The 24,899-nt window shown below is 53.5% G+C and overlaps 1 protein-coding gene across 2 annotated transcripts; it reads right to left on the bottom strand.

Annotated features, from left to right (window-relative positions):
* Positions 1–177: 177 nt before the first annotated feature.
* Positions 178–24,470, bottom strand: BORCS5 (BLOC-1 related complex subunit 5). Of its 2 annotated transcripts, XM_075602466.1 has the most exons (6): positions 24,313–24,463; positions 23,468–23,644; positions 22,935–23,030; positions 20,564–20,707; positions 1,618–1,775; positions 178–1,519 (listed from the first exon to the last, which is right to left on the bottom strand). In XM_075602466.1, the coding sequence occupies exons 3-6, from the start codon at positions 22,990–22,992 to the stop codon at positions 1,289–1,291; spliced, it is 591 nt and encodes a 196-aa protein (XP_075458581.1). In that variant the 5' UTR covers positions 22,993–23,030; positions 23,468–23,644; positions 24,313–24,463; the 3' UTR covers positions 178–1,288. The 2 variants fall into 2 exon arrangements, with proteins under 2 accessions (XP_075458581.1, XP_075458580.1); XM_075602465.1 differs by lacking the exon at positions 23,468–23,644 and having other exon boundaries at positions 24,313–24,470.
* Between the last annotated feature and the right edge of the window lie 429 nt (positions 24,471–24,899).

Genomic DNA, 24,899 nt, shown 5'->3' on the forward strand with positions numbered 1-24,899 from the left:
GCTGAAGCAGGGACTGATTGAGACACCCGAGGCCCCAGTGGCTTGAAAAGGGGTTAATCGTTAATAGAATTTGCACAGAAGTGTACCAACAGGTTGTCTTTTCTTTGTAAAGTTCAGACGCAAGACTCCAACACAACCAGACTTACTCCGTAAACTGATAATAAATATCGCACCGACTACGTTGCTAGATTTTATTTACCATCAATTATTCATGAAACACTGTGGTAAGCTTACAAGACAAAATATACACCAATGTTCCATTGGTGACCTATGGTGGCATCGTAGGACTTAGTACAATTACAGTAGAACAGTCCTCTTGAGAGAAGAGGGGGAAGAAAGCAACATTGGAATATTATGCGTGTGCGTCTGTGAGATGCGATGTTGCTTCTCTCTCTGGTAAATTCCCGCAGAAGAAGCTGAATGGCAGGATGAGTCAAAACAGTGTCGCCTCTGCACTCGTTTCACTGGTCTCGCTGCAAACTGAGGTTTTGTAACAAACGTCACCATTAAATCACCTAACAGGTTGCTCCCGTGAGACTTCCGCACTTACTATTGACACGCACGCATATACATTTAATCTTTTCCACATGGTCACGTGTTTTAAATGATAAAACAAATGACAAACCTTTATATTTTTAAGGTGGCCCACGGTTCATCCAACCAGCTCATCACATTGTTGTAGCTACCACTCCTGCCCTACTAACATCGCACTGGAGAAACCTTTACCTTCCTGGGATTTTAAAATGGCTTCCAGCATTTGCACAAATGTAGCTAACCGTTGCTGCCATGTAACCCTGACCCCCAAAACATGGGAAAATCCGGTGTACTAGGTGAATAAATAGAATACTAAGCATGAGGTGATCATGACACGAGTATGTAACTCAGGGGTGGGCAACTAGTCCTCAAGGTCATTTTTTTCAGGATATCCCTGCTTCAGCACAGGTGGCTCAGTCAGTGGTTCAGTCTTCGACTGAGCCACCTGTGCTGAAGCTGGGCTATCCTGAAAACCTGACCTGTTGATTGCCCTTGAGGACTAGTTGCCCACACCTGATGTAACTACTTCAGCTTCATGTTGGCTGCTTTAACACACTCACTGCCAGAGGAAACTCCATTGCAGGACAGGCCTCTGGCGAAGAAGTTACATTAAGTGTTTCTATCCTATCTGCAGAGAAACCTGGCACAGCACCACGGTTTCCACACGCTCCTCCACTCAGTAACTCGCCCCACATCCTCTCTTCCTGACGGGGGATCAGTCTATGGAAGTGGGTTAGAGATACAGGGTTTCACCCTAGGATCTATCTTCTCTGTCCGGGCCCATGCAGAACGGTTCCAGCCTCTCGCCCTCGGGCAGCATGGCGTTGAGTTTCTCCATCAGCGGCACGGTTTGGTCGATGCCCATCTGGATGCGCCGCAGGATGGCGGACATCTCGTTCACCTTCTGGATCTGCTCTGCGTACTTGGCGAAGCGTTTCTGGCGCTCCTGCATGCAGCTGTACAGTGTGTCCACAGAGACGTCCATCTGCAACCAAGGAGAAACCACGTTATTCATTTTGTGGCGCTGCACATCAAGTATGACAACAGTCGCCCCAATCTCCCTGACGGGTTCTGCTCGCTTACCTCTTTGATCCGTTTCACCAGCGCGTTCTGGTCGAAGGACACGGCCTCGGCGCACTGGTGTAGGTGATCCTGATAGCGCACGCACAGCTGCAGCACTTGTGGCGAGTCCAGTCTTTCCAACCGGACGTTGGTGGGGGAGGTCTGACCGCTCAGGAGGCCTGGAGAGTGAGAGGCAGAAGCAGAACGTGAGAACCGCAGGAAGCGAGGGAGACTGGACCGCCTGCCCGGTTCTGGGTCCTTTGCAATGTGTTGCAAGCTCTTCTGGCAGTGAAGGGGTTAAAGCAGCAGTCCAAGCTGCAGATTTCTGTTTTTTTACATTTAATGTTTTCCCCCCTTTAATATGCGCATCAATACAATCCACACAATGATAAGTAATTAGCTAAGTTGCCGATCTATCGGCGAAGATTCGGCTCGGGGGTTCACTAAATGGCTGTCAGTGCAGCAGAAGAGGACCAAGGATGCAAAGTTCTGTGGGGAAGATTATGTGACCAGGCAGTCACTAGATATTATTGGTGCACTGCTAGAGAGAGGGCAGGGCACAAAAGGGGTGTGCCAGAGCCTGTTTCAGAAGAGGAGGGTATGTGACTTTGTATATGGTTGCTATAGAAACAAAAAATGCTTGTTACATTATAATACATTCAAAATGTCATTCAAAGTGTTTTTTTTTTATATTATAAAAAATGCTACAATATTTTATCATAGTACAGAGCTGATTTATCTATATAAAAAAAAACCATGTAGGATATTGCTTGGTTTGCAGCTTTAAACGAACAGTCCCACTTGGCTTAGGAAGCACAATTGTAAACAAATAACAAAAAAAAGCAAAATAAAGGGTACACAATGATATTTTTGTGAGCTACGTGGAATTGCTCCTTTAATCCGTCCGCGAAGAATTCATTTTGTACAAATTGTTTACTACTTTTTCCGTCGTTTATAAAAGAATCTGAGAAAAAATAAAAACTGGTCATATATACGCAACAGAAAACAGGAGCCCTAGCATCTAAATAAATAAAAAGCAGTGGTACTTTTTAGCGCCCTCTACTACCGTACGTTGATGATCACGCACGGCCCGTTTGGGATCTGCAAAAGGGAAGAATGGGAGTCACGTCTGAGCTCTGCACGGATGCGTTTCGGAGCAATGTTCGGAGTGGAGGGTGGGTGCGAGATTTGTGTCTCCAAGCAAAACAGCTGCGTGGGAGGGAGGCAGCATCTCTGTTTACTTCCCAGCGCTGGGAGCAATGAAAACAAGACGGCCCTTCTGTGATTTTCCCCTGCTTTTCTCCAGCGCTGGCTTTGAGGCCGATCTCTTTCATAAACCCGTGAGCTGCCAGAGGAGCTGGCCAGCATCTCGCATCTGCATGTAACCTCGGCACGTCCTACAAGGGGGAAACATTTGTCTTTTGGTGTTAAATGTGGGGTGTTCCAGCTGTTTGGGACGCAGCCGCCTTATATCCCGCTGCCTAAATGAGAGTGCAAGCTCTTTCCATCTAAGTAATAAAAGGTGCTCTTTATAAATGTATGTTGTGTGTAAGGGGTGGCCAACTCCAGCCCTCAAGGGCCATCAACAGGTCAGGCTTTCAGGATAACCCACAGATGGCTCAGTCGAAGCCTGCACTGTGCTGAAGCAGGGATATCCTGAAAACCTAACCTGTTGGTGGCCCTTGCGGACTGGAGTTGGCCGCCCCTACGCTACATGGCGGGAACGAATCGCTGTAAACAGCATTAACAGGCTTGTTACTCGCATATATCAACAAAAATTTGCATTTTAAAAACAGGGGTGGCCCTTTATACCCTTAACAGGCTACTCTGGCAGTGAAGAGGTTAACCTTATACTGCAGAATCCGCGGGCCCTGTGGGTAGTGTTCCCCCCCCCCCCCTTCTCCCAGACCCTCACACTACACAGTTTGCATACAGGAGGAGAACAGAACATGTGTGTGCCAGGACTGACCTCACTCCATTCTTATCTGCTGATGTCATGCAAACATTTGGTATGTTCCCCTCCCCCCAAAAACATACTGTGATTTGTGTTTCTGTGCTTTCTTCAGCTCCAGTCCCACTTAGATGGTGTCAAATAAAAAAAAGAAACCTTTGTTTTATGAGTTCCAAAAAAACAAATACATACAAATCCCTTTTCCTCCTTTTTTCAGCCTCCTCGCAGAGGTCAAACCTTCCATCTCGGTTCTTGTTGCCTTAATACATGGGTGGGCAACTCCAGTGCTCAAGGGCCACCAGCAGGTCAGGTTCTCAGGATATCCCTGCTTCAGCACAGGTGGCTCAATCAGTGGCTCAGTCGAAGACTTGGCCACCTGTGCAGAAGCAGGGATATCCTGAAAACCTGACCTGTTGTTGGCCCTTGAGCACTGGAGTTGCCCACCCCTGCATTAGGCTGAGTCCCCTGTGCCGCTGAGCGGCGGTGCTTGGCGAGGTTGCTTCTGGCTATTTAAATTTGGATGTCCCCGCTCACGCGGAGCGCGCGAGCACGGACGCTCACCCACGCTTGGCGCTTACATAAACAAAATAAAAAACTGTCTTTGAACCGCGCTCATCTTGCCTGCAATGTTCCCCTGCGCTTGCGAAATAGCGCGGACACCCAGCGCTCATGCTTTAAGAGTTGGTGACGTCACCGCTCTCCAAGTATGAGCGCGGTCAGCGGTACAGGGGACTGTGTGTGTGCAGGCAGCATGGGCAGTATAGCCGTTACTCACAGCGGGAGCTTCCAAAGTCACGCCCCACAATGCCTTGCTGCTGTGGATACCAAGCACAGCGGGGAATGACTTTGGAAGCTCCTGCTTTAAGTGACATCTATACCCCTCATTCTAAGGCTGAGTACCCGCTAGCGCTGAGCGCGCTGGCGCTCAAAAACATGCGTGGCGGGTGTCCTGCGTCTGCTAACGCACGGGGGGGGGCAAATATTGAGCGAGCGGGAAAGTATAAAAATGTTATTTACCTAAGCGCACGAAACGGGGGGGGAGGGGGAGACACGAAACGGGGGAGGTGGAGACACGAAACGGGGGGGGGAGGGGGAGACACGAACGGGGGGGGAGGGGGAGACACAAAACGGGGGGGGGAGGGGGAGACCACAAAACGGGGGGGGAGGGGGAGACACAAAACAGGGGGGAGGGGGGGGAGACACAAAAACGGGGGGAGGGGGAGACACGAAACGGGGGGGGGGGGAAGGGGGAGACACGAAACGGGGGGGGGGAAGGGGAGACACGAAACGGGGGGGGAAGGGGAGACACGAAACGGGGGGGAAGGGGGAGACACGAAACGGGGGGGGGAGTGGGAGACACGAAACGGGGGGGAGGGGGAGACACGAAACGGGGGGGGGAGACACGAAACGGGGGGGGAGACACGAAACGGGCGGGGAGACACGAAACGGGCGGGGGAGACACGAAACGGGGGGGGAGACACGAACGGGGGGGGGAGACACGAAACGGCGGGGGAGACACGAAACGGGGGGGAGGAGGAGACACGAAACGGGGGAGGAGGAGACACGAAACGGGGGGAGGAGGAGACACGAAACGGGGGGAGGAGGAGACACGAACGGGGGAGGGGAGACACGAAACGGGGGGGAGGAGACACGAACGGGGGGAGGGGGAGACACAAACGGAGGGGGAGGGGGAGACCACGGGGGGGAGGGGGAGACACGAACGGGGGGGAGGGGGAGACACGAAACGGGGGGGGAGACACGAAACGGGGGGGGGAAGGGAGACACGAAACGGGGGGGGGGGAGGGGGAGACACGAAACGGGGGGGGGGGAAAGGGGAGACACGAAACGGGGGAGGGGGAGACACGAAACGGGGGAGGGGGAGACACGAAACGGGGGGGGGAGGGGAGACACGAAATGGGGGGGGGAGGGGGAGACACGAAACGGGGGGGGGAGACACACGAAACGGGGGGGAGGGGGAGACACGAAACGGGGGGGGAGGGGGAGACACGAAACGGGGGGGGTGGGGGAGACACGAAACGGGGGGGAGGGGGAGACACGAAACGGGGGGGGAGGGGGAGACACGAAACAGGGGGGGGAGGGGGAGATACGAAACGTGGGGGGGGAGGGGGAGACACGAAACGGGGGAGACACGAAACGGGGGAGGGGAGACAAGAGGACGGACACGAACGGGGGGAGGGGGAGACACGAACGGGGGGGAGGGGGAGACACGAAACGGGGGGAGGGGGAGACACGAAACGGGGGGGAGGGGGAGACACGAAACGGGGGGTGAGGGGGAGACACGAAACGGGGGTGAGGGGGAGACACGAAACGGGGGGAGGGGGAGACACGAAACGGGGGGGAGGGGGAGACACGAAACGGGGGGTGAGGGGGAGACATACGAAACGGGGGGGGGAGGGGGAGACATACGAAAGGGGGGGGGAGGGGGAGACATACGAAACGGGGGGGGAGGGGGAGACATACGAAACGGGGGGGGGGAGGGGGAGACATACGAAACGGGGGGGAGACACGAAACGGGGGGGGAGACACGAAACGGGGGGGGGGAGACACGAAACGGGGGGGGGGAGACACGAAACGGGGGGAGACACGAAACGGGGGGGGAGACACGAAACGGGGGGGAGACACGAAACGGGGGGGGAGACACGAACGGGGGGGGAGACACGAAACGGGGGGAGACACGAAACGGGGGGGAGACACGAACGGGGGGGGAGACACGAAACGGGGGGGGAGACACGAAACGGGGGGGGGGGGACACGAAACGGGGGGGGGGAGACACAAAACGGGGGGGGGGGAGACACGAAACGGGGGGGGGGAGACACGAACGGGGGGGGGAGACACGAACGGGGGGGGGAGACACGAACGGGGGGGGGGGAGACACGAACGGGGGGGGGGGAGACACGAAACGGGGGGGGGGGAGACACGAACGGGGGGGAGACACGAACGGGGGGGGAGACACGAACGGGGGGGGAGACACGAACGGGGGGGGAGACACGAACGGGGGGGGAGACACGAACGGGGGGGGAGACACGAACGGGGGGGGAGACACGAACGGGGGGGGAGACACGAACGGGGGGGAGACACGAACGGGGGGAAACGGGGAGGGAGACACGAAACGGGGGGGAAACGGGGGGGGACACGAAACGGGGGTGGGGGGAAGACACGAAACGGGGGTGGGGGGAAGACACGAAACGGGGGTGGGGGGAAGACACGAAACGGGGGTGGGGGGAAGACACGAAACGGGGGTGGGGGGAAGACACGAAACGGGGGTGGGGGGAAGACACGAAACGGGGGTGGGGGGAAGACACGAAACGGGGGTGGGGGGAAGACACGAAACGGGGGTGGGGGGAAGACACGAAACGGGGGTGGGGGGAAGACACGAAACGGGGGTGGGGGAAAGACACGAAACGGGGGTGGGGGGAAGACACGAAACGGGGGTGGGGGGAAGACACGAAACGGGGGTGGGGGGAAGACACGAAACGGGGGTGGGGGGAAGACACGAAACGGGGGTGGGGGGAAGACACGAAACGGGGGTGGGGGGAAGACACGAAACGGGGGTGGGGGGAAGTCACGAAACGGGGGTGGGGAGACACGAAACGGGGGGGAGACACGAAACGGGGGGGGGGGAGACACGAAACGGGGGGGGGGAGACACGAAACGGGGGGGGAGGCACGAAACAGGTGGGGGGGAGGCACGAAACGGGGGGGGACACGAAACGGGGGTTCAGACACGAAACGGGGGTTGAGACACGAAACGGGGGGGGGGAGACACGAAACTGGGGGGGGGGGAGACACGAAACTGGGGGGGGGGGAGACACGAAACAGGGGGGGGGAGACACGAAACAGGGGGGGGGGAATACACGAAACGGGGGGGGAGACGCGAAACGGGGGGGAGACACGAAACGGGGGGGGGAGACACGAAACGAGGGGGGGGAGACACGAAACGGGGGGGGGGGGGGGAGACACGAAACGGGGGGGGGAAACACGAAACGGGGGGGGGGGGAAACACGAAACGGGAGGGAGAAACGAAACGGGGGGTTGGGGAAGACACGAAACAGGGGGGGAGACACGAAACGGGGGGGAGAGACACGAAACGGGGGGGGGAAACACGAAACGGGAGGGAGAAACGAAACGGGGGGTTGGGGAAGACACGAAACAGGGGGGGAGACACGAAACGGGGCGGGGGGGAGACACGAAACGGGGCGGGGGGAGACACGAAACGGGGCGGGGGGGAGACACGAAACGGGGGGGGGAGACACGAAACGGGGGGGGGGGAGACACGAAACGGGGGGGGGGGGAGACACGAAACGGGGGGGGGAGACACGAAACGGGGGGGAGACACGAAACGGGGGGGGAGACACGAAACGGGGGGGAGACACGAAACGGGGGGGGGGGAGACACGAAACGGGGGGGGAGACGCGAAACGGGGGGGGAGACGCGAAACGGGAGGGGGGAGACGCGAAACGGGGGGGAGACGCGAAACGGGAGGGGGAGACACGAAACGGGGGGGGAGACACGAAACGGGGGGGGGAGACACGAAACGGGGGGGAGACACGAAACGGGAGGGGGGAGACACGAAACGGGAGGGGGGAGACACGAAACGGGAGGGGGGAGACACGAAACGGGAGGGGGGAGACACGAAACGGGAGGGGGGAGACACGAAACGGGAGGGGGGAGACACGAAACGGGAGGGGGGAGACACGAAACGGGAGGGGGGAGACACGAAACGGGAGGGGGGAGACACGAAACGGGAGGGGGGAGACACGAAACGGGAGGGGGGAGACACGAAACGGGAGGGGGGAGACACGAAACGGGGGGGGGGCGGAGACACGAAACGGGGGGTAGCCACGAAACGGGGGTGGGGGGTAGCCACGAAACGGGGGGTGGGGGGAGCCACGAAACGGGGGGTGGGGGGAGCCACGAAACAGGGGGTGGGGGGAGCCACGAAACGGGGGGTGGGGGGAGCCACGAAACGGGGGGTGGGGGGAGCCACGAAACGGGGGGTGGGGGGAGCCACGAAACGGGGGGTGGGGGGAGCCACGAAACGGGGGGTGGGGGGAGCCACGAAACGGGGGGTGGGGGGAGCCACGAAACGGGGGGTGGGGGGAGCCACGAAACGGGGGGTGGGGGGAGCCACGAAACGGGGGGTGGGGGATTCACGAAACGGGGGGTGGGGGGATTCACGAAACGGGGGGGTGGGGGGATTCACGAAACGGGGGGGGTGGGGGGATTCACGAAACGGGGGGGTGGGGGGATTCACGAAATGGGGGGGGGGAGACACGAAACGGGGGGGAGCCACGAAACGGGGGGGGGCGGAGCCACGAAACGGGGGGGGGGGGCGGAGCCACGAAACGGGGGTGGGGGGAGCCACGAAACGGGGTGGGGGGAGCCACGAAACGGGGGGTGGGGGGAGCCACGAAACGGGGGGGTGGGGGGGATTCACAAAACGGGGGGGGGGAGACACGAAACGGGGGGGGAGACACGAAACGGGGGGGGAGACACGAAACGGGGGGGGGGGGACACGAAACGGGGGGGACACGAAACGGGGGGGGGGGACACGAAACGGGGGGGAGACACGAAACGGGGGGGCGACACGAAACGGGGGGGAGACACGAAACGGGGGGGAGACACGAAACGGGGGGGGAAGACACGAAACGGAAAACGGAGATATGTGAACGGGGGGGGGTAAAACAGAGTGGTGGTGGGAAGGGGGCAAGCAAATCGGTGGTGGGAGGGGAGGGGCAAACAAAGTGGTGGTGGGCGGGGGGGGCAAACAAAGTGGTGGTGGGAGGGGGGGCAAACAAAGCGGTGGTGGGAGGGGGGGGGCAAACAAAGCGGTGGTGGGAGGGGGGGGGCAAACAAAGCGGTGGTGGGAGGGGGGGCAAAGAAAGCGGTGGTGGGAGGGGGGGCAAAGAAAGCGGTGGTGGGAGGGGGGGCAAAGAAAGCGGTGGTGGGAGGGGGGGCAAAGAAAGCGGTGGTGGGAGGGGGGGGAAACAAAGCGGTGGTGGGAGGGGGGCAAACAAAGCGGTGGTGGGAGGGGGGCAAACAAAGCGGTGGTGGGAGGGGGGCAAACAAAGCGGTGGTGGGAGGGGGGGCAAACAAAGTGGTGGTGGGAGGGCACACAAAGTGGTGGTGGGAGGGCACACAAAGTGGTGGTGGGAGGGCAAACAAAGTGGTGGTGGGAGGGGGGGCAAACAAAGTGGTGGTGGGAGGGGGGGCAAACAAAGTGGTGGTGGGAGGGGGAGGCAAACAAAGTGGTGGTGGGAGTGGGGCACACAAAGTGGTGGTGGGGGGAGGGGCAAACAAAGTGGTGGTGGGTGGAGGAGCAAACAAAGTGGTGGTGGGGGGGGGGGGGCAAACAAGCAAAGGGTTCTGCCTGAGGCCAGCAGGGAACAGACACAGAAGCTGCTCTTTAGAGATTAGCGTTGCCTGTAGCTCACGGGAGGGGTTTCAAACAGCTGGGGTGAGCATGTAAGATGCAAAACGCCGAGATGTGACAGACTAATTTACAAAGCGAGAGGCGTCAGTCCTGTGCAGGGACTAGATAGGGATATTTTAATTAAAAAGGACATTTTAACTTCACTAACAGACACTGAAATGCTGCATCGTTACATCTCTGAAACATATGCTGGATGTGCAATAAAGTGGGAATAGGGCACTCAGTAATGTAACTCCTTAATTACACAGCAGAAAATATATGTTTAATAGCTTTTTTTAATTGAATGCAAAAATCCCCAGCAGCTGATCAATGACTCCATTGGATCAGTGGATATAGAATAAGCCCTGTAGAGCAGAGTTTCTGAACCAGATATATATCCCTTTTGCATTAATATATAGTCGTTTCACGCCAGTATACGTAGACTCAGGGGCGGATTTTCCATTGGCCCGGGGCAGCAACATTTTGGGGCGCCAAAAATGTCCGCCCCCATATACAGGTGCCCCCCCCCCGAGCCCACCTTCCGTACCCCCTCCCCCAAGCCCACCTTCCGTCCCGGGCAGCTGCCGCTGGGATATCGGGGGCAGGAGGGGGAAGCGTCCGGCGGCAAGCTGCACCCACCCGGTCAAGGTAAGTCACCCCACCCAGTCACTGTCACCCACCCAGTCACTGTCACCCACCCACCGTCCCACTGTTATTCACCTACCCACTGTCAGTCATCCACCCAGTCACCCACCCACCCAGTCACCCACCCAGGCATTCACCTGTCTTTTTTTGAAAATATAAAAATAAACAGGTTGCATTGTAATGTTTTTTTCTGTATCACAATAAGAAAACAGTTAAGTAAAAGTTGCGCGCTTAAAGATATTTTTTTCGTGGTAGGTGCGCTATGGGTTCGGGGGGGGGGGGGAGGGGGGTGCGCTATGGGTTCGGGTGGGCCCTGCTCCTTTCATTTGTCCCGGGCCCCATGATTTCTGTTGGTGGCCCCGGCCACACATTCTAGAAGTTATAAAGTGACAAAAACCCTCCACCCTACAGCAAATACAAATCCCGCTAGTGATCACATTCACAGGTCTCAGAAGGGTCTGCAACCCTGCCTCTCCCCATTATCTCCCAGCATGCAGTGCTTCCACTGCAGCCAGGGACTCTGGGTAATGACATGCAAATGAGTGTTCGCAATGACACCTTTTACTTCAAATCCATTTGCTTCTCTGGAAATTAATTCTAAATTGCATTTGAAATATTTTGTTGTTGTTTTCTACCTTATCCGACCCGGTCCTTATAAGAGAGAGCCAATAAAGATAAGGGGAGGGGGAGAGGTGCAGGGGGTTTCCAGTGCAAACACAGAGACATCAAACAGAAAATACATAGATCACCCCAATGTGACCACTTTAAAAAGGTCACGGTTATTAAGCCACGGTGGTCTTAGGAGGGATTGCCCCTTTAAAGTAAAAGTACTCTGCCATAGAACACTAAGATGTGTTGGGGAGAAGGAGCGGCTCAGCAAGTAAACACACTGACTGGGGAACCTGGTTCAATTCCCGGTGTCAACTCCTTGTGACCTTGAGCAAGTCACCTTATCTCCCTGTGCCTCAGGCACCAAAAAAAACATAGATTGTAAGCTCACATGGGCAGGGACCTGTCTGTAACAATCCTATGTACAGGCGTGCTATACTGTAATAGTGACGTGCTTTGAGTCCCAGCGGGAGAAAGTTGTTCGTTTGTAATGTTGATTTCTCATGATTTATGTTTTAATAGTTTTTGAAAATCCAACTCAATACAGCACTTAAGGCAAACATCACAGAATATATAATATACTTCTTTTGTAAGAAGCCACAATTAAAAGATTTGTGTTTCAAATAATCTTCAGGGGCAGTCATTAAAAGCACACGCACGCACGCACACGTGCGCCCAACGTTTCGATCCCGAAGGGGCCCTTCTTCAAGGGGTATTTTGGATCTCTAGGGATCCTCACATACATACAGACACAGCGCAGGATTTCACAATTGGGTATGTGATCGGGATGTAAAACGGAGAGTCAATTATAATACGCAGGTCACCAAATCCCTCTGTCTGTACAATGTGCTTCATTCTGTGTGCACTGCGACCTATCCCATAACATGCTTGAAAATGAGATCTACATCTAAATCAGTCTTTGACTATTAAAGATTTATATTACATTTTCAGAGGCAGCAAAACGAAAAGCATACGACACCGCAGCGTTTCCTAGTGTGGTACAGTGACGGGGTACAGAAAGACTGCTGTTGTGGCACGTCTTTGTGTGAAGACATTTGCTGAACAGCAATCACATGTTCACTTGTATTCACACACACTGCGGCAGCGTTTTTGAACGTGGTGATGGATTTGCAGAAAACTATTTTTTGGAAAGTCATTGGATGAAAAAAATTGGCAAGTTTAGCAAAAGTTTATGTAAATTGATGTGCTTATGGGTGAATGATCTGGGTGCCAGCAAAGAGCTGTGTTTGTCTGTCCTACCAGGCAGTTTAATGTTCACTCTTTGCAATACACAGATTATTGCTGCTGTCTCTGTAAACCATGCACCACTTAGATTGTAAGTTCTTTGCAACAGGATTTCCTTTTCCATATGTTTACCTGATGCTCCCACCCCTGAATGGTCTGTGTGCGTTTGCTGCAAAGTGCGGTGTATAGTTCTATAGCAAAATTCCCACAGAGCATCCCTAAGGCCGAGTCCATAGAAGGACAGGCCGCGCTGAGCCGTGCGGACGCTCCGCGCTGAGCCCCTGCATCCTCAATGAGGATGCCTTGAGAGGGGGCTCACGTGAACGTCCGCAGGCGTGCTGAGGCGCTGGATTTTTCAGCCGACAGCCAAGCTGTTTTTCAGAGCGCTGTTGGCTGAAAACATCCAATCAGCGCGGAGCAGCGACAACGTTGACGTCGGTGCGTCGCGGGCGATTGGCCCAGCGACGTCACTGCCCCGCCTCCCATCGCGCCCGCTGGCTCGCCTGCATGGGCATGAAATCGCGCAGATTTCAGCAGGCGAGCCTCAGCGTCAGCGCGGCTCCGAACTGCTCACCCCTCTATGGCCCGGGCCTAAAACACTTCAGTACCATATAATCGTACTTGGGTAATGCTGCCCTCTGCTGTCCAAACACTAAATTTCTACTGTACATGATTTTCTCATCCTCTCTTATTGGGTCAGTAGCATTGGTGCTTTAAAAAGACATGTATGCAAATGAGGATACTTCTGAATTAGCATAATCTACATACATTTTTAAATAGGATGTAGCATATACACTAACCCAGCTATGTACCGTTTACACTATTAGTGTATGTTATAACCTACAAATATATATATATTATATATATTAGTAAGACCGTACCTTGAATATGGAGTACAGTTTTGGACACCACTCTATAAAAAAAGACATTATGGAACTAGAACAAGTGCAAAAAGAACAACCAAATGAATAAAGGGGATGGATAATCTGATTTATGAGGAGAGGCTAGATAAATTAGATTTGTTTACATTAGAAATGAGGCGTCTAAGAGGGGATATGATGACTATATACAAATATATTCGGGGGACAGTACAAAGCGCTTTCAAATTAACCATTCATCCGAAGTGCATTAAAAACAACACGGGGGCATCCCTTAAGGTTGTAGGAATGGAGATATCACCAGCAACAAAGGAAAGGGTTCTTTACAGTAAGGGCCTCGTGCGCGTCACTTACCAGACATGAGTTCCTCCCGAGCCGGCCCCAGTCCCCCCTCGCTGCAAAGCTCGCTGCGCACTGTGACGCGACAGCCAGCAGGGGATACACGAGGATCGTGATCCCAAGCGGCGACGCGTCACGTGGTGCGGCAGGGAGCCAATGAGGGGGCGGAGGAGGGGGCGGATGGAACCTGTCTAGAGCTCCGTTGCCCGTTTCAGGCTGCGCATGCTGGGGAGGTTGCGGCCACTTGCTCGTCTTCTTCCCGGGGAGGAGAGGCGGCAGCAGCAGCAGATTGAGGAATCCTGTCTGCTGCTGTTTTGGCCGCTACTCCCCCCCCCCGCGCCGAAAACCGGCTCCTTAAAGACCGCATATAGCGGTCAAGTGCCTCTCCACGCGCCGCCTGTTTGCAGTGCAGGCGCGTGGGCCGAGGCAGCGGGGCCTAAGCCTTAGAAAGGAAAGGTATACAGGGCTATACCAAATAAGTAAACATGGGAAGGATGCTGATCCAGGGAATAATCTGATTGCCAATTCTTGGAGTCAGGCAGGAGTTTATTTTTCCCCTTATGAGATATCATTGAATGATATTTCACTGGGGTTTTTATTTGCCTTCCTCTGGATCAATATTATATTTGTACTGTAAGTAGTGTACTATATTATATATACACACTATATATATATATATATATATATATATATATATATATATATATATACACTATACTGTACTATATTATATATACACACTATATATATATATATATATATATATATATATATACTATACTGTACTATATTATATATACTATACTATACATCAGGCCTGCACAACTCGTAAAGTGCAAAGGGCCGAACTGCTCCAAGGAAAAAAAAATTGGGCCGCACGGGTAAAATCATCATCATCATCTCTCCTCCAGCACCTATCATCATCATCATCATCATCCTCATATCTCCCCCAGAACCCAACACTACCAACCTTTGCGATACTCCCCATCTATCTCTCATACCCCCATCTCTCCCCCTCACCCACACACAATACCCCCTTCCACATCAAACACACAATACCCCCCTGCACACCACACACATCCCACCCCCCCTGCAGCTCACTTCCCACCCCCCCTGCACCTCACATCCCTCTCCCCCCTTGCACCTCACATCCCTCTCCCCCCTTGCACCTCACATCCCTCTCCCCCTTGCACCTCACATCCCTCTCCCCCCTTGCACCTCACATCCCTCTCCCCCCTTGCACCTCACATCCCTCTCCCCCTTGCACCTCACATCCCTCTCCCCCCTTGCACCTCACATCCCTCTCCCCCCTTGCACCTCACATCCCTCTCCCCCCTTGCACCTCACATCCCTCTCCCCCCTTGCACCTCACATCCCTCTCCCCCCTTGCACCTCACATCCCTCTCCCCCCTTGCACCTCACATCCCTCTCCCCCCTTGCACCTCACATCCCTCTCCCCCCTTGCACCTCACATCCCTCTCCCCCCTTGCACCTCACATCCCTCTCCCCCCTTGCACCTCACATCCCTCTCCCTCCTTGCACCTCACATCCCTCTCCCCCCTTGCACCTCACATCCCTCTCCCCCCTTGCACCTCACATCCCTCTCCCCCCTTGCACCTCACATCCCTCTCCCCCCTTGCACCTCACATCCCTCTCCCCCCTTGCACCTCACATCCCTCTCCCCCCTTGCACCTCACATCCCTCTCCCCCCTTGCACCTCACATCCCTCTCCCCCCTTGCACCTCACATCCCTCTCCCCCCTTGCACCTCACATCCCTCTCCCCCCTTGCACCTCACATCCCTCTCCCCCCTTGCACCTCACATCCCTCTCCCCCCTTGCACCTCACATCCCTCTCCCCCCTTGCACCTCACATCCCTCTCCCCCCTTGCACCTCACATCCCTCTCCCCCCTTGCACCTCACATCCCTCTCCCCCTTGCACCTCACATCCCTCTCCCCCCTTGCACCTCACATCCCTCTCCCCCCTTGCACCTCACATCCCTCTCCCCCCTTGCACCTCACATCCCTCTCCCCCCTTGCACCTCACATCCCTCTCCCCCCTTGCACCTCACATCCCTCTCCCCCCTTGCACCTCACATCCCTCTCCCCCTTGCACCTCACATCCCTCTCCCCCTTGCACCTCACATCCCTCTCCCCCCTTGCACCTCACATCCCTCTCCCCCCTTGCACCTCACATCCCTCTCCCCCCTTGCACCTCACATCCCTCTCCCCCCTTGCACCTCACATCCCTCTCCCCCCTTGCACCTCACATCCCTCTCCCCCCTTGCACCTCACATCCCTCTCCCCCCTTGCACCTCACATCCCTCTCCCCCCTTGCACCTCACATCCCTCTCCCCCCTTGCACCTCACATCCCTCTCCCCCCTTGCACCTCACATCCCTCTCCACCATTGCACCTCACATCCCTCTCACCATTGCACCTCACATCCCTCTCCCCCCTTGCACCTCACATCCCTCTCCCCCCTTGCACCTCACATCCCTCTCCCCCCTTGCACCTCACATCCCTCTCCCCCCTTGCACCTCACATCCCTCTCCCCCCTTGCACCTCACATCCCTCTCCCCCCTTGCACCTCACATCCCTCTCCCCCCTTGCACCTCACATCCCTCTCCCCCCTTGCACCTCACATCCCTCTCCCCCCTTGCACCTCACATCCCTCTCCCCCCTTGCATCTCACATCCCTCTCCCCCTTGCACCTCACATCCCTCTCCCCCCTTGCACCTCACATCCCTCTCCCCCTTGCACCTCACATCCCTCTCCCCCCTTGGGTGGGTGACAGTGACTGGGTGACAGTGACTGGGTGACAGTAACTGGGTGGGTGGGACACAGTGACTGGGTGGGTGGGACACAGTGACTGGGTGGGACACAGTGACTGGGTGGGTGACAAGTGGGTGGGTGACTGGGTGGGACACAGTGACTGGGTGGGTGGGACACAGTGACTGGGTGGGTGGGACACAGTGACTGGGTGGGTGGGACACAGTGACTGGGTGGGTGGGACACAGTGACTGGGTGGGTGGCACACAGTGACTGGGTGGGTGGCACACAGTGACTGGGTGGGTGGGACACAGTGACTGGGTGGGTGGGACACAGTGACTGGGTGGGTGGGACACAGTGACTGGGTGGGTGGGACACAGTGACTGGGTGGGTGGGACACAGTGACTGGGTGGGTGGGACACAGTGACTGGGTGGGTGGGACACAGTGACTAGGTGGGTGGGACACAGTGACTGGGTGGGTGGGACACAGTGACTGGGTGGGAGGGTGACAGTGACTGGGTGGGAGGGTGACAGTGACTGGGTGGGACACAGTGACTGGGTGGGACACAGTGACTGGTTGGGTGGGTGACAGTGACTGGGTGGGTGGGTGACAGTGACTGGGTGGGTGGGTGACAGTGACTGGGTGGGTGGGTGACAGTGACTGGGTGGGTGGGTGGGTGACAGTGACTGGGTGGGTGGGTGACAGTGACTGGGTGGGTGAAGGTGACTGGGTGGGAGACAGTGACTGGGTGGGTGGGAGACAGTGACTGGGTGGGTGGGAGACAGTGACTGGGTGGGTGGGAGATAGTGACTGGGTGGGTGGGAGACAGTGACTGGGTGGGTGGGAGACAGTGACTGGGTGGGTGGGAGACAGTGACTGGGTGGGTGGGACACAGTGACTGGGTGGGTGGGAGACAGTGACTGGGTGGGTGGGAGACAGTGACTGGGTGGGTGACAGTGACTGGGTGGGTGACAGGGTGACAGTGACTGGGTGGGTGACAGGTTGACAAGTGACTGGGTGAGTGACAGGGTGACAAGTGACTGGGTGGGTGGGAGACAGTGACTGGGTGGGTGGGAGACAGTGACTGGGTGGGTGACAGTGACTGAGTGGGTGACAGTGACTGGGTGGGTGGGTGACAGTGACTGGGTGGGTGACAGTGACTAACAGTGACAGTGACTTACCTTGACCGGGTGGGTGCAGGTTGCCACCGGACGCTTGCTCCTCCTGCCCCCGATATCCCTGCAGCAGCTGCCCGGGACGGGAGTTGGGCTTGGGGGCGCGGGCTGGGGGGAGGGGGGGAGGGCACGGGAGGTGAGCTCGTGGGGGACGCGAGAAGCTGGCCGCGGAGGGAAGCGGTGAGAAGCAGGCCGCTGGAGGAGCTGAATTATTTAATTATTACTTCCCCCTCCGCCCCACGTTGGGAGCAGGGGGGGGGGGGAGTGGGCCCGCAGAGGAACTGCGTGTTGCTTCCCCTTCAGTCCCACGTTGGGAGCATGGGGGGGAGCGGGGGGGGGAGCAGGGGGGGGAGCAGGGGGGGGAGCAGGGGGGGGGGGGAGCGGGCCCGCAGAGGAGCTGCGTGTTGCTTCCCCCTCCGCCTCACGTTGGGAGCAGGGGGGGGGGGGGGAGCAAGCCCGCAGAGGAGCTGCGTGTTGCTTCCCCTTCCGCTCCACGCTGAAGCAGGGGGAGGAGCAGGGAGGGGGGAGCGGGGCTGCAGAGGAGCTGCGTGTTGCTTCCCCTTCCGCTCCACGTTGGGAGCAGGGGGGGGGGGGAGCAGGGGGGGGGGGGAGCAGGGGGGGGGGGGCGAGCAGGGGGGGGGGGGAGCGGGCCCGCAGAGGAGCTGAGAGTTGCTTCCCCTTCCGCCCCACGTTGGGAGCAGGGAAGGGGGGGGGGGGGGGGGGGAGCGGGCCTAGCGCATGCGTGCCGGGACCGCAGGGAATTGGCGCCATTTTTTTAAACTTATTTTTTTTAAAAATGTATTTAATTAATTAATTTGTCGCCCGGCCGGATTCATTGCGGGCCGCACAGAGAGGCCAGGCGGGCCGCACAGAGAGGCCAGGCGGGCCGCATGTTGTGCAGCCCTGCTATACATTGCACAAATATTATATTTGTACTGCAAGTACAAATATAGGTTAGAGTATCTGTCGTCTAAATTTAGCATGGGTTGAACTTGGACAGATGTGTCTTTTTTTCAACCTCATCTACTATGTAACTGTATATTAACCCCTCTGGTGCTGCAAGGGCCAGCAACATTTTGTAAAGCGCAGTGTTCCAGGCCCCTTTACCCTGGGAAGGGGTTACTAGCCAAGAGTTTAAAAAGGTATCGTCCCCCGTAGGTCAAAACATTTTTACCCCCTTTTGTTTCGGAGGCAAGAATCTCAGGAAGCAGGAGGTCCCTGTAGCATTAACACGGTTCAGTTCCGGAGACCCCCTGCTTTCTATACGTGTATAGAAGGGGGTCTCTTTCATCAGAATTGTCCTTCAACTACTTTCTGGCTGAGTCCAACGTTATAATATACGGCCTGTGCACGCACACACTCATTAGCACACGCATTCATAGACGCACTTCTACGTAAACAGACATGCAGTCCTAGCTGTTACTATGCACATCTGCTAGAGATGCGCAAATCGGTCCCCGTTCCTTTGGTTCCTCCCTATTTTTTTTTTTTAAGTCATCACAAAACCACAAAGGATATTTGTCAAGGTCAAAAAATATAGACTTCCAGATTTGTTATACAAATAAAAACACCACTTGTGAGCGTACGCACACGTCTCAGGCACGGCTGCAACAATGCCCTCCCTATCATCTCTTAGCATCCAGCGCGTCCACGGCAGCCGGGGATTCTGGGTAATGACATACGCACTCAAAGGGCGTCACTCTTTGCTGCTTGTCCATTTCACGGTTATGCAAGTACAACTTTTGATAAAAAGGGATTAGCACTATTTGCGTGTTCATTGGGATGAACGTAGCCTTCTGAGTAAGAAATGTGCAGTTTCCCGTTTCTGCAGAAGTTTGAAATCTTCTGAGACTTTCCAAACAGTTGCAAATGTCCCAATTTTGTGAATGTAGGTCAACGTTTCACACTCCTGTATGGGGAAGGTCTCCTTATTTCCACTGTTGCAGACTTAAAGTGGGTAGGAGAGGGTTACAGACGCTAGCGAGAGGGTCTTAAAATAAATTACAAAAAATTAGGTTCGGTGTCTGATATAAAAAAATAATCTTAATGTATAAAAGCAGGGGTGTGCAAACTTTTGCTCCAGCGCCCCCCTGTCTTGTGTCCCATGGTGCTCGCGTCCCCGTCCCCCTTCGCTCAGTGCGGCGTCAAATGACACGTGGGTCATGTGATGTCACGCCCCGTTGCTATGGAGATGCTTCCAGACGCCAGCTGAATCAAGGTAAGTTGAAGTTCCAGAGGCCTCGCGCGATCCCCCAGCAATTAATTTTAATGCCTTGGGGAAGAGGTCTGAGCCTCTGCCACCGCCCGCGCCGCCCCCTCCCCCCCCACAGAAAATCTCACTCCCCCTGTATTAAAGGATTGAAGCAGGGGGGCTCCGGAACTGAACCCCATTAATTTCAGCTCCAGGGCTCCCCTGTTTCGCAAGATATTTAGCTCCATAGGGGGTGCCGGTATCTCCTGCCAGTATACAGCTCCCACGTCACGTGGGCCAATAGGAAGCTGCCCCGGAGGACATCACGGCTTCCTATTGGCCCACAGGGTGCGAGAGCTTTAAAAACGTCGTCACCGGAAGTATCACCAGAAGCAAGGGGCGCCCAAGAGCTGAAATTAATGGGGTTCAGCTCCGGAGACCCCCCTGCTGCAATCCTATGTTTAAAAAAAATAAATAAATAAAACACCATGCGTAAAAATGTGCCCGCTTGGATTGCCGCTTTAAACATTGTGGCAATGTTTTCTGGACTCTATTTTAGAAACATTAAAGCAATATTTATGCTGAAAATATTGGAAGGGGCAAAGACATCCTGAAAGGAATCAATTCCACACCGCGCACACACACACACACACACACACACACACACACACACACACACACACACACACACACACACACACACACACACACACACACACACACACACACACCTTTTAGGAGGGGCTGGAAGGTGGGAATTCCCTGTAACTTGATGACTTCGGGGTCGTTGCTGATGTTTCGAAGGGACTGGGTTCCTGGAGCCACGACCACAATGTCGTCCATCTTTGCTCTTTGTTTGGCAGGCGATGGGAAAGCTGGAGAGAGAGAGAAAGTTAATATATAATGGTGTGAATAAAATGTATATAATGTGTTCAGGGCACGTCCTCAATCAGGCACAGGGAGAAATTCTACAGGGTTCGAAAACTAAAACTCTACCTCGTGCCAAAAAATTGAGGGTGTAATATCCGCATCCCGCCGAGCTGTGCCAAAGAAATGTTACTAAAGCAGAGCTCCTCATACCTCCTCCCAAACCTGGCCCTACTACCTCCTTCCACATTACTGTTGGAACTACGATCATTCACCCAGTAGCCCAAGCACGCTGCCTAGGGGTCACACTCGACTCCTCTCTCACATTCGCCCCTCACATTCAAAACATTTCTATAACCTGTCACTTTTTCCTCCGCAATATAACAAAGATTCGCCCTTTCCTCTGTTGCTCGACTGCTAAAACTCTGACTCAGGCCCTCATTCTCTCCCGTCTTGATTACTGTAACCTCCTGCTTTCCGGCCTTCCTGCCTCTGACCTGTCTCCCCTACAATCTATCCTAAACGCTGCTGCCAGAATCACTCTACTCTTTCCTAAATCTGTCTCAGCGTCTCCCCTGCTGAAATCACTCCTGGCTTCCTATCAAATCCCGCATCTCACACTCAATTCTTCTCCTCAATTTTAAAGCTTTACACTCTTCTGCCCCTCCTTACATCTCATCCCTAATTTCTCGCTATGCACCTTCCCGACTCTTGCGTTCTTCTCAAGGATGTCTTCTTTCTACCCCCTTTGTATCTAAAGCCCTCTCCCGCCTTAAACCTTTCTCTCTGACTGCCCCACACCTCTGGAATGCCCTTCCCCTCAGTACCCGACTAGCACCCTCTCTATCCACCTTTAAGACCCTCCTTAAGACACACTTGCTTAAAGAAGCATATGAATAGCACTGTGTATATTCTGAACGCATGATACATAAAGCTTGGCCCCCTGCAGACGCACTTCCCAGAATTCCCTCCTACTGTCTCTATACGTTCTCCCTACCTACCAATTAGATTGTAAGCTCCTCAGAGCAGGCATTCCTCTTCCTGAATGTTACTTTTATGTCTGAAGCACTTATTCCCATGATCTGTTATTTATACTGTTATTTATTTGATTACCACGTGTATTACTACTGTGAAGCGCTATGTACATTAATGGCGCTATATAAAGACTTACAATACAATACTTAATAGCCGCGCGGATATTTTAGTACTCGTTTTCCCCTCATAGAACTGAAGCTATGAGGACAACACCGAGTCAGATTTGGGGAATGCCCCTATCCATCTTTTTTTTTTTTTTTAACTTCTCTCTCTTGGTGGCTGTCATAGCACTGAGCCACTCGTGCTGAAGCAGGGAAATCCCGAAAACATGACCTGTTGGTGGTAGCCCTTGATGATTGGAGTTGGCAACTCCTGAACTGCATGATCACTTCATCCCGATTGCCTTCCACATTACAGCAAATACAAATCCCGCTTGTGAGCACATTTGCGTGTCTCAGACAGGTCTGCAGCCCTGCCTTTCCCCATTATCTCTTAGCATGCAGTGCTTCCCTGCAGAAAAAACTTGCAAATGAGCAGTGTCATTCTTATGTATGTATGCATGTATGTCTTTATGTGTATAGTGCCATTAATGTACATAGCCCTTCACAGCAGTAATAGTTACAGTCATATAAATAAGATATACATAACACAAAGGGAAGAAGCGCTTCAGACTTAAAAGTAACATTTAGGAAAAGGAGTCCCTGCTCCGAAGAGCTTAAAATCGAATTGGTTGGTAGGAAGAACGTACAGAGACAGTAGGAGGGCGTTCTGGTAAGTGCGTCTGCAAGGGGCCAAGGTTAATGTATGAGGTGTTAATTATCAGCCATCGAGCTACTCATATGCTTCCTTAAGCAGATGTTTTTTAATTCTTATGCATTTTAACAGACCCCTATAAGCTTATACCTGCCGTGTTACACACAGCTTTTCAGCACAGCCTGGGTTTAAAGAATGGCATAACTAGTAAACCAACTGTTTTGACGTTTTGGGTCTGCGGCTGGTTATACTGGTTTTGCAATTTGATGCCGAGATAGGTTCCAAACGCACATTAAATAAGTTATGGTGGGTAAAAAGTAACACAAATCCTCCACCGTACAGAAAAATAAAATACCGCAATTATAATAAGGTGTTCTCGATTTATTTTGCTCTTTTAACTGTTTTGCTGTCAGTGAGCTCTGCATGGGGTATGGAATTTGTACTCACCCGAGGTGCTAACATCTCCATGCCTGGGATCAGACTCCGCGCTCTGCTCCGCCCCCATACTGCGCAAAACTAACGAGGTTTAATCTCTTGTCACTTCTGTAATTAAAACAAACATTAAACAGGGTGTTGCCACACTCACAACTTCAGCCAACATAGCGTTTTGACTCTGGTACAGGCAAACTCCCAGCTTGTCTCCTCTGTATCGTTCTGTAAACAACTGCATCAAAAGATGACCCGGGAGCTCAGCACTCAATATGAAGTCCAAATATGCTAAAACTTTAAGCGCTAAATTCTATATACTTCAAAGCGTCCGTTCGGAGTATACAGAATTTACCGCTTAAATCTTTGATGCCATTATTATTGCAGAAGCGTACAGAACATAAAACATTTCAGAAGTCAAGCCCCTTCATTAGGTGCAAATATTTATCTAAAGCAGAATATATATCTAGAAAAAGCACAACACAAAGCGTCAAAACCTAGTGTGCTACCGTTTTTATTAATAATATTTTAAAAAGAAGTAGTATTGCACTCACAAACTTGCTAGTAATAACTAGCACATAAGAATCACGCTCCGGCTTCATCAGGGGTCGGAACAGCAGCGATGAAATGCGTAGGACCGGCTGCATTGGACAAAGTCTCGTTTTCACTCTCTCCACAGGGACATCATCTGCCTCAGACACCACAACATTAATCACCGCTCCCGCTGACGGCTGCAAACGCCGGAGTAGGTGGTTGGAAGAGAGAGGGATGTCTGAAGACTACACTTGTACTAACACGTTTGTGAATGCAATATTACTTTATTTTTTATTTTTACAACAATAGAAGTATACCAGATTTTATATGATTATATATATATATATATATATATATATATATATATATATATATATATATCCCCTTGGACAAATCTTATTTGAATTTTTTTAAATTCTACTGTATAATATTTTTTTAATACTTTTTACCTTATTAACCTGCCCCACATAGTGGGATCTATTTGTGTGTATACATACATAGAGACACAAAAGGCTCACTCAGTGAGTTGCCGAAACGTTGACTAAAACGACACTAATATGATATGGAGTACCTGCCTCAATATTCCATACAATAGTTCCAGTATTGACGCACAGATCAGCTGCAATTGACTACGACCCTACAGCGGTATACACATATAATATAAAACACACACGCGTAGAATCAAATGATGAGCCGCTCTGCCATGCCCGATACATATATTTAGATACACATATATATATTTATATACATATATATATATATATATATAAATATATATAACAGAAGTAGCCATGCTAGTCTCGTTACCATACTTCAATGCACATTTATTTATTGGAGAGACATCCCAATATAATAAAACACACACTGTTCGGGGTGCTGCCGGTGCTCCCCCGGGCTCCTCCTTCATGACCCCCTCGTAGTGTCCGCACTTCCTGGTACCGGCTCCGGTTGCCCTGGTTACCGACGGTCACCACGCGCTCTTCACTTCCGGGTTCCTGCTTTCACCAGCTCCTCAGGTTTTCAGTTCCGGGTGCCAGCGAAGCGCCCTGCGCTGACGTCACCCACAGCCTTAACCCTCCGGGTGCTGGAGAAAAGTGTTCAAACACGATGTACACAGTATATACAGTGAATAGGGGAGAGTGACTGCATGTGACATTATAGACATGTATTGATATTTTAATCTATAAGTGACATATTATGTGGAATATATGTATATCAGCAAGTATATTTTAATATGAGTATATATATATATAGATATATAGATATATAATACTGCCAAATACACATACAATCACAATTTTCTTTTTAATACCTATCTATTGTTGGAACTTGTTATCAAGCTTCTTACATATGATTGTGTGTGGCCCGGTTTGCCCTCCTGCTGTACATATAGCACTTGTTAGCATGCTTCTCACATGATTTTGTTATGATTTTGCACCCGGAGCAAAGCGA

Source organism: Ascaphus truei, chromosome 5 (assembly GCF_040206685.1).
Source record: "Ascaphus truei isolate aAscTru1 chromosome 5, aAscTru1.hap1, whole genome shotgun sequence".
NCBI lineage: Eukaryota > Metazoa > Chordata > Amphibia > Anura > Ascaphidae > Ascaphus > Ascaphus truei.

Bases quoted from the DNA above. Each gene is read 5' to 3' on its own strand.
- BORCS5 (XM_075602465.1), bottom strand. From the start codon at position 22,992: ATGGGGGCGGAGCAGAGCGCGGAGTCTGATCCCAGGCATGGAGATGTT. The intron at 1,776-20,563 runs GTGTGTGTGTGT...CTCACTCTCCAG, and splicing joins CTTCCAGCCCCTCCTAAAAG to GCCTCCTGAGCGGTCAGACC. The intron at 1,520-1,617 runs GTAAGCGAGCAG...CCTTGGTTGCAG, and splicing joins TGGTGAAACGGATCAAAGAG to ATGGACGTCTCTGTGGACAC.